The sequence below is a fragment of the Heloderma suspectum genome, chromosome 7 (genome assembly GCF_057233095.1).
Source record: "Heloderma suspectum isolate Gila_16-S chromosome 7, 16-S_ref, whole genome shotgun sequence".
Taxonomy (NCBI): Eukaryota; Metazoa; Chordata; class Lepidosauria; order Squamata; family Helodermatidae; genus Heloderma; species Heloderma suspectum.
The window spans coordinates 10,333,680-10,358,358 of NC_139464.1; the positions used below are offsets into that span (position 1 = coordinate 10,333,680).

The 24,679-nt window shown below is 46.2% G+C and overlaps 1 protein-coding gene across 1 annotated transcript in view; it reads right to left on the reverse strand.

The window, feature by feature from the left end:
* Positions 1–9,518: 9,518 nt before the first annotated feature.
* Positions 9,519–24,679, reverse strand: part of SFMBT2 (Scm like with four mbt domains 2) — a 98,819-nt gene continuing 83,658 nt past the window's right edge. Inside the window, exons 16-20 of the mRNA XM_084809074.1 lie at positions 19,885–20,060; positions 18,836–19,014; positions 17,129–17,377; positions 12,777–12,905; positions 9,519–9,722 (exon numbers count right to left, since the gene is read on the reverse strand). Coding sequence (XP_084665200.1) covers positions 9,582–9,722; positions 12,777–12,905; positions 17,129–17,377; positions 18,836–19,014; positions 19,885–20,060 — 874 coding nt within the window. The 3' untranslated portion in view covers positions 9,519–9,581. The remainder of the gene's footprint in view (positions 9,723–12,776; positions 12,906–17,128; positions 17,378–18,835; positions 19,015–19,884; positions 20,061–24,679) is intronic.

A 24,679-nucleotide genomic window follows, 5' to 3' on the forward strand; every position in this document is an offset into this window, starting at 1 on the left:
CATGTCTGCTCTAAGGTAAAGATGAGCATCATGTCTAGTCACGAGTAAGCAGGGCAGGCCACTAGGCTCAGACAGAAGCAGGACTGCATTACTCCGCAGCATTTTTAAATTGCATTTTACTCAGACGAAAGCATGAACATCATCTCTTATTATTTTCCTTGTAGTTGCTAAAAGGACTTTCAATAACAACACAGCAAAACCAAAAATGCCCCTCTCAGCTTTCAGGCACTCTGCAGGCTAGCAGCACGGGGAGGCCTGGAGGGAGGGAGTCCTGGCTTAGTCCTTCAGGGGGCTTTCCAAGAAGCTGAAGCAGCCAGAGACAAAATAGGGGAGGGGATGGTAAAAGAAAGAGTACCCAGGAACCCCTCATTCACCTCCTTACAGTAGGGTAAGCACTGACATCCTGCACCCTGAGAAATTTCTTTGAAATTCTCACCCCTTCCCATAAATTTTGGGGTGCAATTTCTTTTCGCCCCTTCCCCCAACAAATACTCAAAAATGAACAGATAGAAAAATTCAGCACAGTGCTAATTATCCCCTTTGCGCCATTCTTTTATTATTCGTCTGGTTAGGCCTGCTCTGTGTTCTACTCCTCCCGAGCCTCCACTGAACTAACAGCATGTGCTGTTTGCTGCAGCGTTGAGTTCCTTTTGTTGATTTGCAGCTTCCTCTCCTTCATATATTAACAATGTGCCGGTATGCATTGATAACACAGCCCCCCCGCCCCCGGCACTCTTGATGCGATTGTATGCATGACAGCATCAAGATCCTACTTGTGCAGTGTTTTGCCGATGCTCCTACACATTGGTAAAACACCGAATGGCGGAATCTTTCACAATTGAATATTGGGGGGGGGGGCTAGGGAAAAGGGGTTTCCCTGTCCGGGGAATCCTGGCAGTTCAGACTGGGACTGCAGGCTGGCCAAATTTGGCCCACTGGCCTAAGGTTCAAAACCCCTGGTGTACAGCGATGTGTACAAAACTTGGGAATGAAAAACCAGACAATGAAGGGTTCCTCAGTGCATCAGTACCAGTTCAGATTCAGAAACGAGACCTCAAAAATTCCTCAACCTAGTGCCCTCCAGATGAGGTGTACTACAACTCCCATAATCCCCCAATAGCACACCCAGTGGCCATGCTGTATGGTGATGATGGAGGCTGTATAACACATCTGTAGGGCACCAGGTTGGGAATGGCTGACACAGAGCATATGAAAACAACTGTGCTGGGGGGTGAAATCCAAAGGATTTTAGAAGAGAATAACCCAATAACACCCTGTTCTGTTTCATTAGCACCAGTGTGTGAGCACAAAGGATTCCATATAATTAAATTTGTGAAAGCAGACAATTAGTGCTCTCAGAACTGCCAATTATCTGTAATTTCTGTTGCTTTGCTAATCCAGAATTCGGGGGAACGCTCATGTATGGGAAAGGAAAATTGCCTATAACTAGACACAGGGGGGAAAGCAAACAAATATTAAAGCAGAAATTCTTAATTCGCTTCTCTTCTGAATAGCTGTGACACACATTCGATTGGTCCTTCCAGCTTGGAAGCCCACTTATTGCATGATTCCAGTGGGATGGAGTAGACTGAGAAGGAGACGACTAATAGGGTAAACTAGATGTTGCTTTAACTGCATGGTTAGCAAGCATGCCTGGGTTTTTAACCAAAAAACAGCAATGCTTTGGTGGGGGACGTGTCCCAATTTTTATCAGCACCAGAGCATGTGGAGAGGGAGATATAACCTTCCACCCCCCCCCACCCCCGATCTTGATGAACCCTAGTGCAGCAATCGGTATTAGGAAAAGAACTCTCGCTGATGGAAGTGAGCACTTTTTTCTAGTGGTAATTGCTGCCTGGGCGATTTTTGATGGGATTGTGGGTGGAGACGAAAGGATGAAACCCCCCCTCCTAGTGTGCTGCAGTCCTCCTTAAAATTGCGATCCCTCCCCCAACTTACTACTACCACACAAGTAAAGTAACATCTAGTTTGGTCTTAAATGGGTGAACCCTGAGTTCATGGAGGTGGCCAGGAGAGGGGGGCGGGGAGCATGGCAAAGATCAGGACAAATAGTCCCAGCAAAGGAAGGAGATTCAGGTTGGAGGTTACTATACCCCTTGAACATCCAGCCCTCCTGAACATGGAGAGGACTCCTCTATTTAGGGGCCATACCTCCACTGAAACATCTTTTATCTGTGCCTTCTCCCTCTGTTATGTACTCTCTCTCCAGCTAGAGATGTGAGCATGCAGTCTGTGAGTGCCTTGTACAAGTACAGGAACTAGTATTAGAAAATACTGTCATGTGTGTCTGTGTGTACGTGTGCACGCGCACGTGTATGAAAGATAGAAAGACTAACAACAGAGTGTTAAAATATATATCTTCAGCGAAACGTTTCGGCTTCCGCCCTCATCAGTAGCTGTGCTGTTAAATGGATACTAGGAGAGGCAGTTTGGAGTGCCTGGAGATGAAAGTTCCTTAGGAGAAAAAACAGGGGTATGAGTGGTGTATGATTACAGACTCTGAAGTCTTCATCCAAATGGCCTTAATCTGGAGGACCATTCGTAACCATTACACCAATCATATCTGTTTTTTTCTCCTAAGGAACCATCGTCTCCAGGAATTCCAAACTGCCACTCCTAGTATCCATTTAACAGCACAGCAACTGATGAGGGTGGAAGCCAGAACGTTTAGCTTAAAATATATTTTGAATACTCTGTTGTTAGTCTTTCAATCTTTCTTATACATTTTCCCCTAAGACTGACGGCATCCACAGTAGATCCAGAGCCTCCTTGTTGCTTTTCTGTTGTGCCACCTTACGTCAACCTCTCTCTAAAATCTCAAAGCAGAGCCTCTACCCCATCAAGGTGTTACACAGCAAGGAAATGGTGCCAGTTTTTATTTATTTATTTATATATATATATATATATATATATATATATATATATATAAAATAAATCATGCTTAAATACTGCTTAGTATAATAAAATCTCTAAGTGGTTTCTACTGTCACCACAGCAATGGGACCTGACCATCTTAAACTATATGCTTGGCAAGAGTTCACTGCTAATAAGGGATGGACAAATTGGTCCATTTGGTTTCTCTCCATTTTTCCAATCTTAAATTTGGTTCATCACAAACAGTGAGATTTTTTTAAATAAAACATTCAAATGAAATTTCTTAAGCATTTTTTTTGCATATTTCTCCCAATATATGCAAATTTGCATGCATTTTGGCCTGATATACACATTTTTCGCAAGCAATTTTCCTAGTGTAATGCATTTTTAACATTATTCCCCCTATTATATGCATTTGTGTGCATGTTGTGATTCGAGAACTCCATGGCAAAATTTGGAGAAGTATGGATCTCGAAGTTTAGTTGAGTTTCAGTCTGTGTATTGGTTTGAAAGTACGAAATTTGGAAAATTTGCATTAATAAAATTTCTGAACTAATTTCTTCCCCATCCTTACCGCCAGCAGTGCTGTTCCCAGAAGAGTTTGTGCTAGTGCAGCCTTCTCCAAACCTGGTGCCTCCAGATGTGTTTGGCTACAACTCGCATAACCTGCTGGTCATGCTAGTTGGGGATGATAGTTTTAGTACAACACATCTAGAAGACACCAGGTTGAGGAAAGCTTTGTTAGTGGATTATTGTGTCAGGCCTGGATCCAGTTGAGCCGTGGAAGATCTGTTACATATGGCAGTGCTCTTGTTCTATGTAAAGCTTCCAGTCATAAGTAGGAATGGATGAATCTGTCAGTTTTGCTTTTTCCCTCACCCATTTTTCTTTTTAAATCTCAAGTTCGTTCTGTCCCATTTATGAAGAAATTTGCAGATTTTGGTAAGTTCTTATCAAAACAACGAACTGAACAGAATTCTCACTCATCCCTACTAGATGGACAAACTATGGCTTCTATCCAATGGATTGCAGCTATTGGTAATCTAACTTGCATCCCATTCATTTCAATGGGTCTACTGTAAGTAGGACTAATGTTGGCTACAACACAGTCAGTTTGACCAGGAATAAGGCTGCACGCAGTGTAAAGATCGCCTGTCTCCCATTGATCGACATTCTTCTCCTGCAATGCTTTGTATTTTCAGTTCATGTTGAGCAGTTGTGCAGGCCATCCAATGTTAGTCTAACTTAAGTTCCATTCATTTCAATGGGTCTACTTTAAGTAGAACTAACATTGGATATCACTCCATGATCTGGAGTAAGACAGATACAGAAATATGTATTTGCATATTCAAGTCATCCCAGTGTTCAGGTCATGGGGTTCATCAGGTAAATGGCTCCACCCTTTGAGCCACCATCTTGCACCTGGCTCCAGTATGAAGACCTTTGTCAATTTTTGTAAGTTTTTACGGAAAAAAGCAAACAAAATTCTCACCCATCGGCACCGGCCAAATTCAATAGGTACAGCTATTCCCAGCATGGAGAGGACCATGTTTGGCCTGCCATGTCACTGTTGAAGACGAGGAGTCTGTCAGAAAAAAGAAAGTCGATGGTGCTAATTCAGTGACACAAACATGACTGAGTACTTAGGGATCCAGTCACTGACCTTTAAGAGCTAAGTGCTCTGAGTCCTCTGCAAAGATGGGAAAACCTGTCAATTTTACTTTCTCCCATGTTTAGATTGTTTAAATCTCAAGTTCTTTCTGTCCCTTTATGAAATTTTTTTGGTAGATTCTTTTAACCCCCCCCCCCCTCCAAAATGATATTTTCACTCAGCCCTACTCAGAAGAAGACCCGAAAAGTCCATGTCTAAGCTGATGGGATCTGACCTAGCAGTGACTGACCAAGACAAAGATCTTGAGGTGTGGCTGACAGCTCAATGAAAATGTTGATACAGTGTGCAGCTGCTGTGAAAACAGCAAACTTCATCTTAGATTTAATTAGGCAAGGAACTGAAAATAAAACTGACGAGATCATCCTGCAAATCTACTGAATGAACACACTTGGAATACTGTGTAGTTCTGGTCACTGCACCTAAAAATGGATATTGTAGAGTTGGAAGAGGTGCAGAAAAGGGCAGCTATGAAGAAAGGTTACAACAGCTTGGATTATTTAGCTTAGAAAAAAGGCAAGCAAGGGGAGACAAAATTATGCATGATTTGCAGAAAGTGGATAGGGAGACATTTTTCTCCCTCTCTCTTAAGACCTTGGGGTCATCCCATGAAGCTGATTGGTGGGAGATTCAGGACAGATAAGGCTATCAGTGGCTACTACTCCTGATGGCTATATGCCATCTCCAGTATCAGAGCCAGTATGCCTATATACATCAGTTGCTGGGGAACATGGGCAGGAGGGTGCTGTGGCACTGATATCCTGCTTGTGGGCTTCCTGTGGGGAGCTGGTTGGCCTCTGTGTGAACAGAATGCTGGACTAGGTGAACCCTTCATCTGATCCATAATGGCTCTTATGTTCTTATGTTCTAACTCAGCCTTCCCCAACCTGGTGCCCTCCAGATGTTTTAGACTACAGCTCCCAGCATTCCTCATTATTGACCATGCTGGCTGGGGCTGATGGGACTTGAAGACCAAAACATCTGGCAGACATCAGGGTTGGGAAGGCTGATCTAACCAGGTGCCTCCCAGACATCTATAAGCAGGGCTGTTGCTCCTTAGTGCCTGGTATTTAATGAAAAACAGCTTCTGAACATGGAAAGTCCATTTAGCTATAGTGGCTAATAGCTCATTTCAATGGCTCTTCGGCAGGAGAACTTCCTGATCAATCTGTATCCGCAATCTTCCCCAGATGAACAAAAATTACATTCAGATGTGGAGAGGGTGGGAGAGAGTAAGAGATACACATGCTTTTGAATAACTTTATTAACAACCTGGCTTACAGTTCTTCAAGTAAAAAGTTTTATGTTTCTTGTTGAATAAAAATTAAAATATAACTCTGAATATAGATTTCCCCCTATTATTTACATGAAATCATATATATATAGATATATATATATATATTTATATATAAATATGTATATACACAGAATACAATCTTGTACAGCAGAATTAACAAACATGCCCCTTTGTCCTGCAGATAGCAAACATTACACCAGCATCCCCTACCCCATCTCTTTAGATTTTCATTTCTCCCAAAGCTCTCAAGTTGTAACTTCCTTTGCTATGTGCATTAAAAAAAGAAAATAAAGTTCCAATTGGAATGTCAAAAGAAGTCATGGGGCGCCAAACGTACACCCCTCTGGTTGCCTCTGCTTTTCTGCAATTAATAAGAGAAACAACAGAACACTGGCAGAATTGTCAGCAACTGCCCTGACCCAGCCAAGGACTTCCAAACTAGGGATGTCAGAGAATTCTGCGATGGATCTCGGTGAGGCCGAATGCCAGTGCATTCGGTCCCCCGAAATCCGTCGCAGAATGAAGCCCCTGCCCCCCCACCCCACGAAAGGCACACAGGACGAAGTGCCCGCCGCCCCCACCCCACGAAAGGCGCATGAAACGGAGCACTTACCTGCTCCCGTCCGCGCTGCTTTGCGAATGGTGGCCGTCCTGCGGCCGCCATTCGCTTCTTCCTCTTCAGCTGTGATAGGCTATGTAAATACTTACGTAGCCTATCACAGCTAATGCAGGGACGCCATCTGCGTCCCTGCGGAGGCCGTGATAGCCTACGTAAGTATTTACGTAGCCTAACATGGCAGGGGGGGAACCCAGCGTATGCAAATGGCGGCGGCTACCGCCATTTGCGTACGCTGGGTTTTTTCCCCCCTGCCGTGATAGGCTACGTAAGTATTTACGTAGCCTATCACGGCAAGGGGAAAAAAACCCAGCCTACGCAAATGGTGGCAGCTACCGCCATTTGCGTACGCTGGGGTTTTCCCCCTGCTGTGATAGGCTACGTAAATATTTACGTAGCCTATCATGGCTCACTACAGGGACGCAAGTGACGGTGGCTATGACAGCTGCCATTTGCGTCCCTGCAGGGCTGCCCAGCGGCCGAATGTCTGGCTGCGGGCAGCCGGAGCCGGCTGGTGGCTCTGTGGCTTGGCCACGGAGCGGAGCCAGCTGGCCAGGATTCTGGGGGGAGGCACGGAGCGCCTCCCCCCCCCGTTGAGGATTCTGGGGGGAGGGACGGAGCGCCTCCCCCCACCTGCGGAACCCGGCGGAGCCAGGTAAGCGGGCTTTCGTACACCCCTATTCCAAACACATGTACATATCCATTAGCGGAATAGGAAGCTGCACATGCAAATGGAACCATTTGTGCAATTTCCCCCAGCTTGGTCCAGCAACTGGGGCAGGACGTGAGCAAACAGACTCTTGCAAAAGGCTGGTATTCTGCTCATGAGCTGCCAGGAGGAGGGGTGGATTCAATCCCATACTCCCACCTCTGTGCTGATTGGTGGGACTGGGGGCTTTTTAAAAAGGGCTCTGAGTTGATCTGTTGGACTGAGGCAAACATGGTCACTGCAGGAGTGGGAGTAAGGGGGACGGTGTGTCCACGCAGTGCCCTCCAGTGCTACATGGAAAGGCCGACATGCAGAAATTGAGCAGACTTGTTCTCTGTTGCTCCAAAGGGAAGGACAAGAATCAAAGGTTGGAAGTTGCAGGAAATAGATTTCAGCTAAACGTTAAGACAGGGGCGAGCATCATATGGCCTATGAGTCGCATGCGGTCCTCACCACCCTATAAATTTACAGGGCACTCCAAAGCCTTTTTAAAACTTAAGAAAACACACAGGCATCCAAAGTACTATGCAGCACCCGAAGAGTCACGTTTAGTTAGGGATGGCAGAGAATTCTGCCACGGATTTTGGGGAGGCCGAATGCCAGCGCATTTGGCCCCCCGAAATCTGTGGCGGAACGGCCTGCCCCCCCACCCCACCCCGCGGATCCCCCTGGGACGACACTTACCTGGGGCTAGTGATGTACGAAAGGGACTTACCTGGTCCCGCAGCTTGCTTCGCGGTGGGGGGGAGGCGCTTCGGTTCTCCCCCCAAAGTTCAGGCAAGGGGGGGAGGCGCCCTGCCTCGCCCGGCCGAAATTCAGGCCGCGGAGAAGCGCCCCGTCTCCCCGGCCGCGAAAGAAAGAAAAACCCTACGAACTACGAAAGTAAAAAAACAAAACAAAAAGAACACCCCGTGATAGGCTACGTAACGATTAACGTAGCCTATCACGGCTAGATCTCCAAAGTCAGCCATGATAGGCTACGTTAATCATTATGTAGCTTATCACGTTTTTTTTTTTACTTTATTTTGTAATGGTGGCGGCAGCAGCTGGTCAGAAGACCGGCCGCCGCCCCTGCCCCCGACGAAACGCCGCTGAGACCCACCGCCGGGAGGGACATTCGCAGGAGGTAAGTCCCATCCCGGTGGGGGCGGGGGGGCGGAGAATTTCACTGCCAATTTCGGAGGGCCGAATGCGTTGGGAATCGGCCTCCCCGAGATTCAGGGAGAAATTCACGGCCATCCCTACCTGGGGCGGATCTTCCAACCGGCTGCTGCTGCCACCATTTCCCGTGTAAAAAAAAAAAAAAAGACGTGATAGGCTACGTAAAGATTTACGTAGCTTATCACGGCTAGGTTAAAAAAAAAAAGTGATAGGCTATGTAAATCTTTACGTAGCCTATCACGTCTGACTTTTAAAAAAACACACACATGTTTACGCAAATGGCGGCGGCTACGGCCGACACCATTTGTGTTCTCTATTTTGGCCCATCTTAGTCTACGTAAATATTTACGTAGACTAAGACGGCGAAAATAAGGGGAACACAAATAGTGTCCGCTACGCCATAGCCGCCGCCATTTGAGTACGCGCGTTTTGTTTTTAAAAGTCAGACGTGATAGGCTACGTAAAGATTTACGTAGCCTATCACGGCTGACTACAGGGACGCAAACGGCGGCGGCTACGGCCGCCGCCATTTGCGTCCCTGCTAGCCAGCGGCCGGATGTCCGGCTGCTGGCGGAGCCGGCTGGTGGCTCCGCAGAATCCCTGCGGAGCACAGCCGGCCGGCAAGGATTCTGGGGTGAGGGACGGAGCGCCTCCCCTCCCCCAGCGGAACCCGGCGGAGCCATGTAAGGCCAATTTCATACATCCCTATGTTTAGTTTGTTTGCAGGCTAAATATGACCCTTTTAGCACTCCGTAGTTGCTACGATGCACATCGATACTGGTCAGCTTCTGTATGTGGAATGGGGGGAAAGGAGGATGCAGCAAAATGACCTAGTCTGGCCATGAATCTAGACACGTGCAGAAATGCAGGTCCTTTTCCAACCCTGGTTGCATCATAGCTTCCATGCAGGGAGAGCAAAAGAGAAGGCCGACAGTCCTGCCTCCTTAGGCATGATCTATGGCCCCTCCACTGATGTTGCTTTCGCTTCTCCTGCTGTCATCCCTCTCGACTCTTTGCTAAATCACGACCTTTATGAAGCCCGTGGATAACCTCGCAAGGAGAAAAGCCGGCTGCCTCCTGATCTGTTTGGCCATAACCTAGATGCTTATTAGGTTCATCCTCTCTCGTATCTGTAATATCAGTGCTTCTGAATGCAAAGAAGCCTGGGGAGAGGAAATCCAGAAGCAACCTTCCAACGAAAGGCATGGAGAAGGAAGAGCGTGGAGTGGTGGTGTCAGTTGGCATACTGCGCGTAGAAAGCCAGCTTGACACGTTCGATCTGGTGACACAGCTTGATGGCCGGGCCCAGCTTGAGGTCCATGCACTCTTGCACCGTTGGAAGGGTCAGCAGGAGGAGAGCTTGGCCATCAATGTCCTGCAGGAGGGAGAGGAAGTGGAAAGGGCATCCATTTGAGGGACTGCACCATTCTCTAGAGCTTTAAGCAACTAGATCTGCAGCTCCGCCTGATCTGTTGTCCAGGATTTGGACAACAGCAACAAAAAGATGCCATTTTAAGGCAGGGGTGCTGAACCTTTTTCAGCCCAAGGAGAAGCTGCCGGGGGCTGCAATCCAGTGGTGGGTGGGGCTGAGGGCAAAAGGGGCAGGACCAAAGGGAAAAGGGGCAGGGCTAAATACTCAAAATACTAGCATGTTTTAGCTTGAAGCTCTGACTGCCAGTAACTCAGCCTTAGGAGAGGCATTTCAACCTTTCGGGATGGGGCAGGGGGAACCCACACAAAAGCCAGGAAACCAGCAAAGAATCGGTGGCTGGGGGAAAGGCTAAGGGGGCGTGGCCATTTGGATAACTCCGGAGAGCTGGATTGGGACCCCAAGGCAGCCGGATTTGGGCTGTTTTAAGGGCTGATGGAAAACTGGCTGATTTCACAGGCACAACATCTCACTCCACATTCCAAATGGGAGAAGAACTTCTCAGGGAAATGATCCTCAATGTGTAATCTTCCCGAGCACTGCAGGTACATTTGCATTTTGTACCAGGGAATTATGAATGTTGGCAACGTCACTACTTTGGGGTGTTGTATGATGCATGCCACATTAAACATGAATGGCAAGAGGGGTGTTCAGGGAGGAAGGGGCCAGTCTAGGGATGATAAGGGCCTCCCATTAGTGGCAACAGCAAGAGGTGGAAGGCCGTACCTTATTTATTTACGACATTTGTATGCTGCCCTATAACACAACGTTCCCTGGGAGTCTTATAATAAAGTATAAAAATTAGAGCTCTGTGCAAATGGCCTCTCAAAATTCCCCAGAGTATTTGTGGGCAGAGAAGGGGGGGGGGCATTTTCACTGAATTTCTCCAATGGGAGGAGACATTCTCCAACAGTTTCTCACAGGTAGAACTCACTGTCGGCAGGGGTTGTAGCACAGATTCTTTCTTTTCTCCTAAGCGTTTTTGGTTTTTCCCACTTCCACCACAAGTGTTGAGGCTTCCACTCTTCTGCATCATTCTCAGGGCATTTAATAATTTATTTTGGTGGTGTTGCTGAGCTTACCTAATTACTGCAATGTGGTGAAGGGTGCTGTATATGTGTGTGTTTTCTTTCCATTAGGCTTCTCCCCATTGCTCTGCAGCCTCCCAGGCCGCCTGTGTTTCCTGATCTAAAAAGCCCAATTGGAGGAATTACTTTGTTATGTCTTCTCTTGGGCTTTAATTGAAGTGTGGGAAGCCAAGGAAACTACAGGCTGCCACAGAGATGATTGTACAATGAAAGACAGGGAAGTCACTCACACTCCTGTGCTACCTCCTAAGTAAGGCAAGCACAAGAACCCTGAACCTAACCCAGGAGGATTTCTCTGAAAGTTCTTCTCCTTTGAATTTCTTAGAATTGTAGAATTTGGAATTTACAATTTTCTTAGAATTTCTTAGAATTTTCTTAGAACTTCTCCTTTGAATTTCTTAGAATTGTAGAATTTGGAATTTACAATTTTCTTAGAATTTCTTAGAATTTTCTTAGAACTTCTCCTTTGAATTTCTTAGAATTGTAGAATTTGGAATTTACAATTTACTTAGAAGTTCTTCTCCTTTGAATTTCTTTTCTAAAGCAATTTCTTTTCTCTCAAACTGGACGAGAATGGTCGAAAAAAATATGGGTGAAATGTTCGGCACAGCGCTAATAAAAGTCATTGAAATACAAAACGAACCATAAAATCAAAACCAGCATTGGTACAACAACAGAAAATGAAACTCACAGCAACTCTGGAGTTAAAACACAGGAAGGCAGAAATAGGCTGGGGGATGTTGATGCCCCACACACACACACACACACAAGTGGGAGTGGGCACGGGAGTTGGACAAATTGGTCAGTTTCACTTTCTGCCACATTTGATTTTTTTAAAATCTCTAGTTCTTTCCATCCTTTTTATGCAGAAATTTGCAGATGTTGCTAAGTTCTTATCAAACCCGCACATCAAATGACATTCTCACCCATCACTAGTGGGCACAGTGGAGTAATCCACGTGTGTGTGTGTGTGTGTGTCCCATTAGAACACAGGTATCTGAATTCTTTCAGCCTAAAGGCTGAATTCCATTTTGATGAAGCTCTTGGGGGCCACATTCCTACGGTGGGTGGGGCCAAAGGCAAAAGAGGGCGTGGCCAAAATACCAGCACATTCTAGCTTAAAGCTTTTCCTGCCAGTAACTAAGGCTTAGGAGAGGCATTTCAACCATCTAGAATGCGGGGAAAACTGCACAAAAGCTGGGAAGCCACCAAAGGAGTGGTTGCTGGGGAAAAGGGAGTGGGGTCAGGGCAAAGGGGCTTGGCCATTTGGGGAGCACCGGAGTGCCAGACTGGGAAGCCAGGCAGGCCAGATCTAGTCCCAGGCTTGAGTTTCTGAGCTTTAGAATGTTGATACAGGATACAGAATCTTCATAAGCAACATCCACACTGGAAAGCAAGTTGAATTAGTTTCAGCTAGGAATAGCGTGGGCGCCCGATTCCATCCGGGAATCTGGTGGAACCTCCCCTGCCCGCAGAGCTCCTGGCTCCACTCGTGTGCATATTTGTGTGCATACGAAAATGTGCTTTTTTGCAAGTGCGCATATTTGCACATGCGAAAATGTGCATTTTCGCAAATGCACATTTCGTGCATGCACAAAAATGCACATTTTCACACATGTGCATGTGGAAAAATGCACATTTTCATGTGTATGCAAATATGTGCATTTTTGTGACCACCACGTTCTTTTTCAAAAAATGGCGACTGCAGAGGTCGACGAGGCCACCCGGGTGAGTGCGGGCTGCTCGCTGAGTGTGTGAGGGACTTGAGCGTGGTCCAGAGACCGGCAAGCAGGGGCTGGGCGAGCACCCAGATAACACGGATGGGAGTGGGTTCGTACATCCCTAGTTTCAGCTCTCATCATTATGATGCAGGATGACCTCCAGAGACACCGTAAAACAAAGCAAAGTATACCTGCTCCTGAAATATTTTGGCAAGAGGAGCGCAATCCGTGAGCCGGATGAATCTCACCACGTCGGTCACAGTCCATTCCAAGGGGTTGCTTTCCAGAACCAGTTTCTCTTCTGGTTCTTGCTTTATCTCCTACAAGAGCAAAAATGAAATCAGAACTGGCAGGGATCCAACCAGTCACCTAGTCTATTCTAGCCTCCTGGCCTATGATGGAATATCCTATAATAGCCTTCCCCAGCTTAGCACCCTCCAGATGTCTTGGGACTGCAACTCCCATAATTCCCAGCCAGCATGGTAATTTGCTGGGAGTTATGGGAATTGCAGTCCCAACACACCTGGAGGGCACCAGGTTGGGGAAGGCTGTCCAATAATAATTAACACCACCTCAGTCAGCTGTCCATCCAGTCCGACCTGCTTTTGAAAACCATATTCTTGCTAGACAATTCATCCCCACGCCGAACTCTGTTATACTTAGGGAGTTCTTTCTTTGTAATTAACTTTTGGTGTATACAGACAACAGCTTTTCAGAGATGTGGAGGTGGTTTTGTAGAGCTGCCAGTAGGCTGGATCCAAAGGCTCCCATCCTCCACAGAAACACTCCTCCCATGAGAGGAAAAGGATGTTTGGATCCAGTCCATTGTCCACAATAGGAATGTTCATTTTCTCCTCAGCTATCCCATGTTCTCTGCTTAGAACGATTTCTCAGCTTCTTTGGTGTGTGTGTTTTAAACTAGTGTCCTAGAAAAGCTTCAATTAGCTCCCAGCACCATGATCAGTTTCGAACTGTGGTGCTGGAGAAGACTCTTATGAGTCCCCTGGACTGCAAGGAGGTCCAATCAGTCAATCCTAAAGGAAATCAACCCTGACTGCTCATTGGAAAGACAGATACTGAAGCTGAAGCTCAAATATTTTGGCCACCTAATGCGAAGAGAAAACTCTCTGGAAAAGACCCTGATGCTGGGAAAGACTGAAGGCAAAAGGAGAAGGGGACAGCAGAGGATGAGATGGCTAGATAGCATCACCGACGCAATGAATATGAACTTGAGCACACTCCGGGAGAGAGCGCAGGGCAGGAAGGCCTGGCGTGCTATGGTCCATGGGGTCATGAAGAGTCGGACACAACTGAACGACTGAACAACAACAACCATGATCAGTGCTGAGAAGGAACATCCTTCTTTCTTCTCCCTTCATAATGCCAGAACAGTTGATGAAATCTTTTCAGACTTTTTTAAAGTTTGCAGAACAATGTGTGCTTGTCCACATATCTGCACATGTAGCTTTAAAACTCTCTCACTCTCTCTCTCTCTCTCTCACACACACACACACACACACACTGCTAAGCAGTCCCTCCTCCCCCATGAATATTTTCTGAGTTTCTCTGAGGGATGAAGTTAACTAGCCCAAGGGTCTGGTCCAGTCAATTTCACTGCCTCTTTGATGTTCAGGGGTCTAGGAAGCGGCTATAATTAGGAAGGAATAAGCATAGGAATTAATTGGCTTTTCCATCTCTTACAGAGTTAACTTGCTACCAAAGCTGGATTGTTAAGGGGGAAATTGCAATAATTGCTCTTCAACAATATTTCAAAAATTACGGCCTGTATAATTACATCATAGCTTTAAAGGAATAATGATATCTATTTGACAATGATTCCAATGTAATGTAAACATATGACATTGTATTCAGCATTACTGTTGATCGTACAGGGGGATATAAAATTATGTAGAGATGGTATTAGGGGGGTATCTGTAAAATCCCCATATTTATTCCTATTTATTCCATATTTATTCTCACAGACCTTTGATACTTTATTCATGCACTTTTCCCTTCAACTCAAAACCTCCTAGAGGTATGGATGTAAATCAGTACTGAATGCTCAGCACTCTGTCATGTTAACTGTTCATCAGTGTGAAGTAGTTACTGTATTATTGTTAAATGAGAGTTTTTACCACATCAGGGTCATTTACACCCCAGTAGCTTGGATGAATGGTTTCATTTCCTGCGTTCATTTTAATTGCAATTTCAGTGTAAACCTAAACTTCAACACACACACACTAGTGTGTGTGTGGGGGGGGGGGGGCGGTAGTGAGACACCACAGATCAATTTCCTTATTTCAGGAGAATAATAGCATATGAAACTGCACAGGCAAAGGGGAATGTTTTCCATATGCCTCTTCTGGGGGACAATGATGATTGATCACAAACTTTTCACTGGAAACTGGGTGCATGGGGTAAAAGGGAGAAATTTGGGGGACTGGAAGATTGCAAAAAATAAAAATAAATATGGGGGCTTACCATTTGGCAGTGGTGGCAAAAAAACAAAAACGCAATGCCCCATTTTTGAGCATCTCTACACCAGCCTAAAATCCCACATTTAAATGGGGCTTTCTGCTTCTGTTTTAAATGCCGGATCATGATGGACATGCTTCCTTTTCCCCCTCCCCTTTCCTCCTCCTTCTATCCCTTATCTGAGTCTTCCATATGTTTCATTATACAACCTCTAGATGGCGCTGTGGTCCAGCTCCTCTTCTTGCAGCTTTTCCTCTTTTCAAGAGGGAACTCAAGTGGAACTCAAGCATGGTAGTTTGATAACTCATTATCTCCAGTCTTTTTGAAAATGGAATAAAGGCCATTTGGTGTTGTAGATGCCCTGGAGGTTGACAATGTCATCTAAAGGGCCCACAAACCTCCATGAGTAACCGATCTCAATAGCAGGATAAAAGCTCTGTGTGAAGAAGCCCTTTAACTTGTGTTTTCACCATTTATTCCATTGGAAAGCCTCCTTGGGATGCTGGTGCTACATAATGACATATGCCAGGGATATTGAACGGTAGGGCTGCTAGCCCAATCTGACCCACCTGGGGGCCAAAGATGGTCATGTCCCCTTCCCTTGTCCCCCTGTCCCTTGACTGCCAATCATTTGGCAGTGTGGTATAGTGGCTAGAGTATTGGACTGGGAGCTGGGAGATCCAGGTTCTACTCTCCACTCGGCCATGGAAGCTCAGTGGGTGACTTTGGGCCAGTCACAGACTCTCAGCCCAACCTACCTCACAGGGTTGTTGTGAGGATAAAATGGGGAGGAGGAGGATTATGCATGTCGTCTTGGGTTCCTTAAGGAGGAAAAAAGGCGGGATATAAATGTAATAAATAAATAATGTGGTGGCTTCCCAGCTTTTGCATCTCCCCCCCCCCCTCATTCTTAAAGGCTGATATGCCTCTCTGAAAGCTTTAAGATAAATATGCTGATATTTTTGTTCTTTCTGTCCTGCCCCTTCTGCCTTTGGCCACACCCTCTTTGCCATCAGCCCCCACCCCCGCCCCCACCACTGGAATGCCCCTGCCCCAAGAGCGTCTCAAAATTCGGCCCTCGGGCTGAAAGAGTTCTGTACCCCTGACATCAGCTCTATGCAGGCATCCAACCTGCTCACGTGAAGGCTAAAAGTGGGGAGGGGACACAGGGAGGCATGCAAGCCCTGCCCCCAACAACCCTATTCCTTCTCTATCAATGCAGGAAGGGTGGGGACTGAGCAGGTGGGAATGTGGGTGTTGGGGGCAGGACTGGTGGGCACGCATATGTCTCCTCCTCCCCACTTTTAGCCTCTGCACAGGCTAAACACCTGCACATGACTAAAGGGGTGTGTGTCTCCAACACGGACACCTCTCTTGGCACCCATCAGGCTCCCTGCCCATCCTGATTTCACTTTCATTTCTGAAGATTTTAAAGTTATTATTTTAATTATTTGAACTGGGAGTCCAGCATGCTGCAAAGTAAAGTTCTGCCCTCCCGCGTCATCTATGTTTGGGCTCAACAGAGTGTTTTGGAGCTCAGACCCCACCTCTGCCTTGTACTTAGGTGTGTGGGCAAGTCCCTTTTCTTTTAGCCTCACCACGTTGCCTTCTGGGAAATGACTGTTTTGTGACCAGCCATGCTCACCATGGCAGCCATTTTATGAATGGGCAAACCCCAACCCATCACACCTATTTTGTGAAAACGCCCACAATAGTCTCTCAAATTGCCAAATATGGACCCGGGGGACCCTTAGGATATAGTGTTGCCGCAAGGGACACTGTGTGCTGGGGGGAGAAATACCCTGTGAGTAACAGATGAAAATATGCAAAATACATAAAGACTTGCTAATGTCTATGAATTGCATACAAAATGATGAAAGTTGCAGAATTCTGTTATTTTCAGGTACAGAATCTGGGGTTCTCTTGACACAGAAGTCCCACCTTGGGGGTTTTTGAGGGGGAAGAGAATGCACAAAGCTTTGCTGAATTCATTCAAATTCCCCAGAAGCAATAGGAGCACATCGGGATGATGGGGATATGAAAAGGCACTGACAGCCCAGAACCTCACTTGTCTGAGCCGAGCCCTTTTCTCTCCTTTGGTACATAACAGAGACAATGCCTTCTGAGGCCTCCTTCCCCTCTCAGCACGAGCCACTTGGTCCAGATCTGCACTGCTGCGCAACTTCATTGCACCCGTGGGCTTGTCCAGAGGCACCTCTGCAGAAGAGATATCTGTCTGGTCGTCGTGCAGTTCTGGGCTGGTCTCTTCACTCCATGTTTCATCGTCCAAGGCCTCCGCCTCTTCCTCCTCACTCTCCTGCAATGAGGTTGTGCCCACATTGAAGGAAGGAAAAAATGAACTGTGATGAAATAGATTATATGAACTGGGAAGGCGGAGTGGAGGTCAAGAATTCTTTGATGGAGCAGCCGTGAATTCTGTTGAAGGATAAACTGAACAAGTTAGGGAGGTTAGGTAGACCTCCAGAGGTCTTGGACTTTAACTCCAAGAAGCTCCTGCCAGACTGACCAATGGCCAGGAAAGCTGGGAGTTGAAGTCCAAAACATCTGGAGATCTACTTTCCACCTATCCCTGATATAAATGGATTGTTGGCATAATCCATGGGATTGTACATTTTTGTGGGCATTTTGAAAATTTTGGATTTGGATATTTCTCCCATAATGTCCAGCCATCTTGGATGCACCACATTTCGGCCCTCCCAGCAAGTACCAGACCCTCTCCAACACCTTTTGCCTCCTGCAAATGGGAATTGTTGATAAGGAGGGTCCAACTGAAACCAGTAGCGATACCTTTGAGCCACTGGTGTCACTGGGTGTACAAAAAGGATTTGAGCCTCTACTGTGCCCCTCTCAATATGGATTCTTCCCCCCTCCTCAGATGACTGCATGGGGGCACTGTTAGGAGGGCCCAATTCAGGCTGGGAGAGCTGCAGCGGGCACAGTGGTCTCTAGATCACGTCACACACCTGACAGCATTGGATGGGCCAAAGTTCTTTCAGCCATTTACAGGCTGATTTCAGCTGGATACTGAACAGGCCTGAACAAGAAGAAACTCCCCAGCTAAGTGTGTGAACTGCCACTATCACAAAGACTTGTGCTGGAGGCAAGGTGAGATGAACGCTTTCCTTTGGGTTTTTTTGGCCTTGACTGGCTGTTTTGTACTTGAAAACCTGATAGTGCGCTCAGTGGTGCTTTCTCTACACATGCAGCAGAATGAGGTAGTAGTAGAGACTTTCCCACTTCAGACTAAAGGTGGGGAGTAGCTGTTTCAAAACTCCAGTGCATAAAGTCTTCCCGAAAGAAGAAAACTAGCACACGAGGTATAACGTGAGCAGGAGCTAAAGGGATCTAGAAATAGTTGTATGGGGAAAATCAGTCCTCGGTGACACCAGCCGGGAAAGGTTGCTAAGGGGTATCTGACTACTTGCAGTTATGTATATAGTTTGGTAGCTGTTCATTGCTAAGTAAAGTTTGTTCCCGATAATTCAGCCTCTGTGGTTCACTTCATAATCGTGAAAGCATTACGCCAGGGGAAGGGTTCTGTCCCAGTGATTTCCCTGCTGTGCCCATTTTCTACTTTCAGGGAGTGTGTTTGTGTGTGTTATGTATGGGAGAATTAAAAATTTGATTTCCCCCAACTGCTTTCTGAAATGGTACAATTCAGTCTGTCGCCTCAGGACTCTACCATCTCATTTCCTACACATTCTGCTGTCTGTGTAGATCCTTGTGGAAAAAGAGATCAGAATCCAAACGTCACCTCTGCAGATCCTGCTGGGTCCAGATCTGTTGTAGATGATTGCCTTTTCTTTTGCGCCAAAATGGCTTTTTGCCTCTTCCTGCGCCTGGCCGGCTTGCTATGTCTGCTCTCCAGGCTCCGGCTGTTGTTTTCACTAGCTGGAGGCTTCATGACTTTCCTCCTCTTTCCATAATAGTAAGCTGGAGTAAAACATAAGCAGCAAACCCCCGGTTAACCACCAAACCATCCAAAGGCAACAGCAGCAGGGTGGAAGCACTAACAAAAAAAAAATCACATTATTCTGACCATCCAAAAAAGCTGATTGGCGCGAAACGTGTATTTAGTACTGAACAGCTGATTGGTGGAGAAAACTTTCATTTGGTCAAATTGACCACCACTTAGCAGACATTTTACTTTAGCTTGTTCAGGCCATTAACTCAGCCAGAGGAACGTTTGAAAGTACTGGGTATGTTTAGCCTGGAGAAGAGAAGAATAAGGGGAAACCTGATAGCAACCTTCAAGTATCTAAAAGGCTGTCATGAAGAAGATGGAGTGGACTTGTTCTCTGCTGCTCACAAGGGCAGGACTAGAACCAGTGGGTAGAAACTGCAGGGGAGCAGATTTTGGCTAAACATTAGAGAAACCTCCCAACAGTGAGAGCTGTTCAGCAGTGGAACAGACTGCCTCAGGAAGTGGTGGGTTCTCTGTTGCTGGAAGTATTTATGTAGAGACTAGACAGCCATCCATCAGAGATGCTGTAGCTGCACCTGGCAGTGCAGAGCCGGCATGGAGCAGAGGGTTGGACTAGATGATCTCTGAGATGCCTTCCACCTCTATGATTGCTGTGTTCTTTACAAGGGAGCTGGAGGCAACGTCCATGTCAACTCTTGGCCTGTAGGTGATGTTCACTCATTCTCAACACGTTGCTGTTTGGAAAAGGGGCGACTTCTCCCCTCGTCCTGAACATAAGAAGTCCTGACTGGTCCCAGGGATCCTGGGCAGTCAGCAGTCACCCTCCATGAGCAAAGGCCAAGGCTGCGATTCATCACACCATTTTCACTCATACTCACTATATTTTGTTTTGGTGTGAATGGAGCAGTTTTCAGGGCAAGCTTCAGTAACTGGCACAGGGCTGAATAAATTCGGACAGCATTCCAGCTTAGCGCAAACTCTTCGGCAGAAATCCAGAACTTGGTCGGATGTTTGGACGATCTTGACCGTTGCCCTGTAGGTTTTCCCTCGGTATCTGTTTGGGTGGGTCACAATATGGTAAACATTATTCCATCACTCAGGAACTTTGAACACATGATTATTATTGCTATTTGAATTTCTTATTTGCTTTTCTCTTTAAAAAACAAAAACTCAAGGTGATTTACAACAAGATTAAAACACAAAATTTTAAAAAGCTAAAAACAATTTCCACTAAAATACCATGACCCCATAACAAACTAAAATATTCAGCCAATGCCTTAAAAAGCCCATCACATGCCATCAAATGCCCAAGAATAGAGAAAAGTTTTAACTGGTGCCGAAAAGATAATGTTGATGCCAGGTGGGCCTTGCCGAGAAGAAGCATGGACAGGGGGGCCACCACTGAAAAGGCCCTCTCTCTTGTTGCCATCTTCCAAACCTCCCTACGAGGAGGCTCTCAGAGGAGGACCTCAAATGTGGATTGCAGGGTACTGGTAGGTTCATACCAGGAAAGCCCTCCATCTGGTTTTGTGGTCCAGAGCCATTTTGTCGAGTGCCAAGCCTCCAGTAATCCACATACAGCAACACAGATCCTAGTTCTCTAATCAGGTTTGCATAATACTAATTAGACTACAAAGGGCTACCTTTGACGAATACACTATGATAGGAAGCTGCAAAGAAAACTAGCACCAAAACCTGAACAGCTTTTCCAGTCCCGTCCTCAGGGAGGGTCCTCCCCTAGGGACCTCTTTTGAGCAGCCAATGAAGATGATCAGGGGACTGGAAACCAAGCCCTATGAGGAGAGACTGATAGAACTGGGCATGTTTAGCCTTGAGAAGAGAAGACTGAGGGGAGATAGGATAGCGCTCTTCAAGGACTTGAAAGGTTGTCACAGAGAGGAAGGCCAGGATCTCTTCTCGATCATCCCAGACTGCAGGACATGGAAGAATGGGCTCAAGTTACAGGAAGCCAGATTCCGGCTGAACACCAGGAGAAACTTCCTGACTGTTAGAGCAATACGACACTGGAACCCATTACCGGGGAGGGGGGCTCTCCCACACTGGAGGCATTCAAGATGAAGCTGGACAGCCCTCTGTCAGGGATGCTTTGACTTGGACTCCTGCATTGAGCAGGGGGTTGGACTGGGTGGTCTTCTAGGCCCCTTCCAACCCTACTATTCTATGATTCTAAGAATGCCTCATGTCCCAAAGTTGCTCTTCCCTTCTTGCCTGACATCTGATTCTTGGGTTCATCACTCCCAACTCCTCCCCCGCTGTAAGATTTGGCATTCCATGGATGGAGAGGTTTCTGGCTGGCTTTAATCCAACTGCTTAGCCGGCATCTGGGAAGACTCCTCTCTGCCACTGTGGCTTTGCTGTACCTCCCGTGACCTTGATAAGTCCACCACCCCTTCACCTTCTTCCTCATCTGACTCTGAATCAGTTCACATGCCTTTTTGGAGTGCTTCTGCAGGGATGTTGGGCCCAGTTCTTACACATACAATGCTTTATAGCTTAAAACCAGCACCTTGAATTGGGCTCTGATATGTATAGGCAACGAATGGACATTTTTTGGGTAACATACTCTCAAGGAGAGCTCACTGAACCAAGACTACTCATGGCATCTAGGGCTGAATACACTCACCTCCCACAATGGACACGCTGTCATGTGCGATGCCAATGTGCACATTCATATATACACATGCTAGAGGTGTGTCACCTTCCCCCACCTTTTGGGAGGGGAAAGAAGGATCACATGAATCTGGCATATCCATGTACATGCGTACTGCTCATGTTTCAGTCTTTCTATGGCTGTGCACATACATGTAGGCATGTAGCCATGGTTGCCCTGTCTCTTGTAGAGCAGGGGTGGGAAATAGGTAGGTCTCCAGATGTTTTGGACTTCAACTCTTAGCATTCCTGGTCATTGGCCATGCTGGCAGGGGTTGAAGTCCCAAACATCTGGAGATCTACCTTCTGCCCACCCCTGCTGTAGAGAATGCCTGAGTTGGCAAGAAGTTAAGTAGCGTGCAGCAGGCAATGAATGAGGGCCATATGCATCGGAGTGTTTCGTATCATGCGTAAGGATGGGATGTACCAAAAGCCCAGCTAATCCAAAGATGGTCCAGCCACTAGCCCCATGCAGGCCAGAAGCCCTGTTGGACCAACCTAGTGTTCTGTCTTGTCCAGAAACCTGTTTCCCATCAGTGGCCAATCAGATGCCTCCGGGAAAGCCACAAGCAGGACATGAAAATAACAGTCCTCTCCTATTGTTTCTCCCCAACAGCTAGTATTCACTGGTATAGTACCTCTAAACATGGAGGTTCTATGTGGGGATGCCCTTGTGCATGGTTCAGAAGCTGCAGCTAGTGCAGAACGCAGCAGGTAGGGTGCTCACTATGCTCACATCATATCTGTGTTAAAGAACTGCACTGGCTGCCTATTAGCCACCTAGCCATGTATAAGGTTATGTTACTGTCATACAAAGCCCTAAACAAAATGGCGGCTCAAGGTCTGGAGACAATTGGCTAATGAACCCCATGAACTGCACACAGGGATGACCTGCATACACAAGTACGAATTTCTGTATCTGCGTTACTCTAGATCAGGGATTCTAACAGCATAATTTTGACCTAAAAATGGCTATTGTTAAACAATTTGGGGGTTGGGAGACCCTTGCTGATCTACCGCAAATCACACAGAAATCTTCCAGTAGATCCCAATGTAATTTCTGCCCATTTCCAGCTTTTCTCTAAATATGTCTGCCAATGATCCCCCTGCTGTGGAACGCTTCCATGTTGCAGAGGATTCTGGGAGATGTTTTGCACTGTCCAATGAGTTCACATGGGGCGCTGGCCAAGTCTGACTGGCCTTCACAGTCACTCCATTGTAGGAGAGGAATGCCGATCACAGTCTTTACATAGGAAGCTGCCTTACTCCTGGTCAAACTAATTGGGTTGTATCCAATGTTAGTCCTACTTACAGTAGACCTACTGAAATGAATGGAATTTAAGTTAGACTAACAATGGATGCAACCCATAGCTTGTCTATCTAGTAGGGATGGGTGAGAATTCCATTCAGTTCAGTTTTTTTTAATAAGAACTTACCAAAATTCATGCATTTCTTCATAAATGGAATGGGAAGAATTTGAGATTAAAAAAAATGGAATGTGGGTGAAACCAAAACTGTCAGATTCATCCATCTAGGCAGAGGACTTGGAGGGCTTAGCTCTGAAAAGTCCAGGTTTGATTCCCTGTTTCTGATGCTGAATTAGGGTTGCCACCTCTTTTTTTCTGACAGGGTCATCTTTAAAAACTATATGGCAGGCAGATGCAACATATGGTCCTCTCCATGCTGGGAACAGCTGGACCAATAGCTGAATTGGGCCTGTACAGGTGGGTGAGAGATTCATTTGGTCTGCTTTTCTGATCAGAATTCACCAAAATCTGCAAATTCCTTCATAAAATGGGACAGAAAAGGGATTTCAAAATTTGAATATGGGAGCAAGTGAAACTGACACATTCGTCCATCCATTTGTCAGTGAAACTGACAGATTTGTCGCATTCTGAGCGCCGAAGAATCGATGCTTTCGAACTGTGGTGCTGGAGAAGACTCTTACGAGTCCCCTGGACTGCAAGGAGGTCCAATCAGTCAATCCTAAAGGAAATCAACCCTGACTGCTCATTGGAAGGACAGATACTGAAACTGAAGCTCAAAGATTTTGGCCACCTAATGCGAAGAGAAAACTCCTGGAAAAGACCCTGATGCTGGGAAAGACTGAAGGCAAAAGGAGAAGGGGACGGCAGAGGATGAAATGGCTGAATAGCATCACCGATGCAATGAATATGGACTTGAGCATGCTCCGGGAGAGAGCGGAGGACAGGAAGGCCTGGCGTGCTATGGTCCATGGGGTCACGAAGAGTCGGACACGACTTAACGACTAAACAACAATCTAGCCAGGAAATGTCAACTCTGACTGTTAGCAACTAACAGGGTTCAGAAAGGTGGACGTCTTTCCCACCTGATATTTCAGTCCCTTGCCAGTTGCCACTGGAGAGGCAAGGGACTGAACCTGGGAAATTCTGAATGGAAAACCTGTGCTCTACCACTGAGCCAGGGTCGCTCTCCTTTGGTCACCTTCTCATTAAGGAAATCTGGACAAGCCTCTGAAGAATCCAAGAATATCGTTCTGATTTTCAAAAAAGTATTTTTCACACACAGAGCGGTTTTCAACAAGTCCGTTGGAAAGATGCCCAATAATGAGAGCACTGGATTGAATGATGTCACCCTGGACATTCATCTTATTAACAGCATAACTGTTGCTCCAGTGAGACTTTCATTTTGCCAGCTATCTTTAAGTAATAAGAATTTTTTTAAAAAAACAAAAAAAACCCCATAGAAGCTATTAGCTGGGAGCGCTGTGTGACTTTAAAGTTCACTGGGCTTTCCATCAATTGTAAGCAATAAAGATTCCACCAGTAAAATCCATTTTACTTTTCTAATTAAATGTATTACAACTTAAGCTAAAGGGGCAGGGATCAAAGATCTCCAAAGTAATGCCCTACATAAGAGAACTTCTAAGGAAAAGCAAGCTTAGATATCCAAGAACACATAGACAGTTTTGTTCTAAACAGGGGATTTATACTCAGACCTGCTTTCTTATTCTTTGCACAT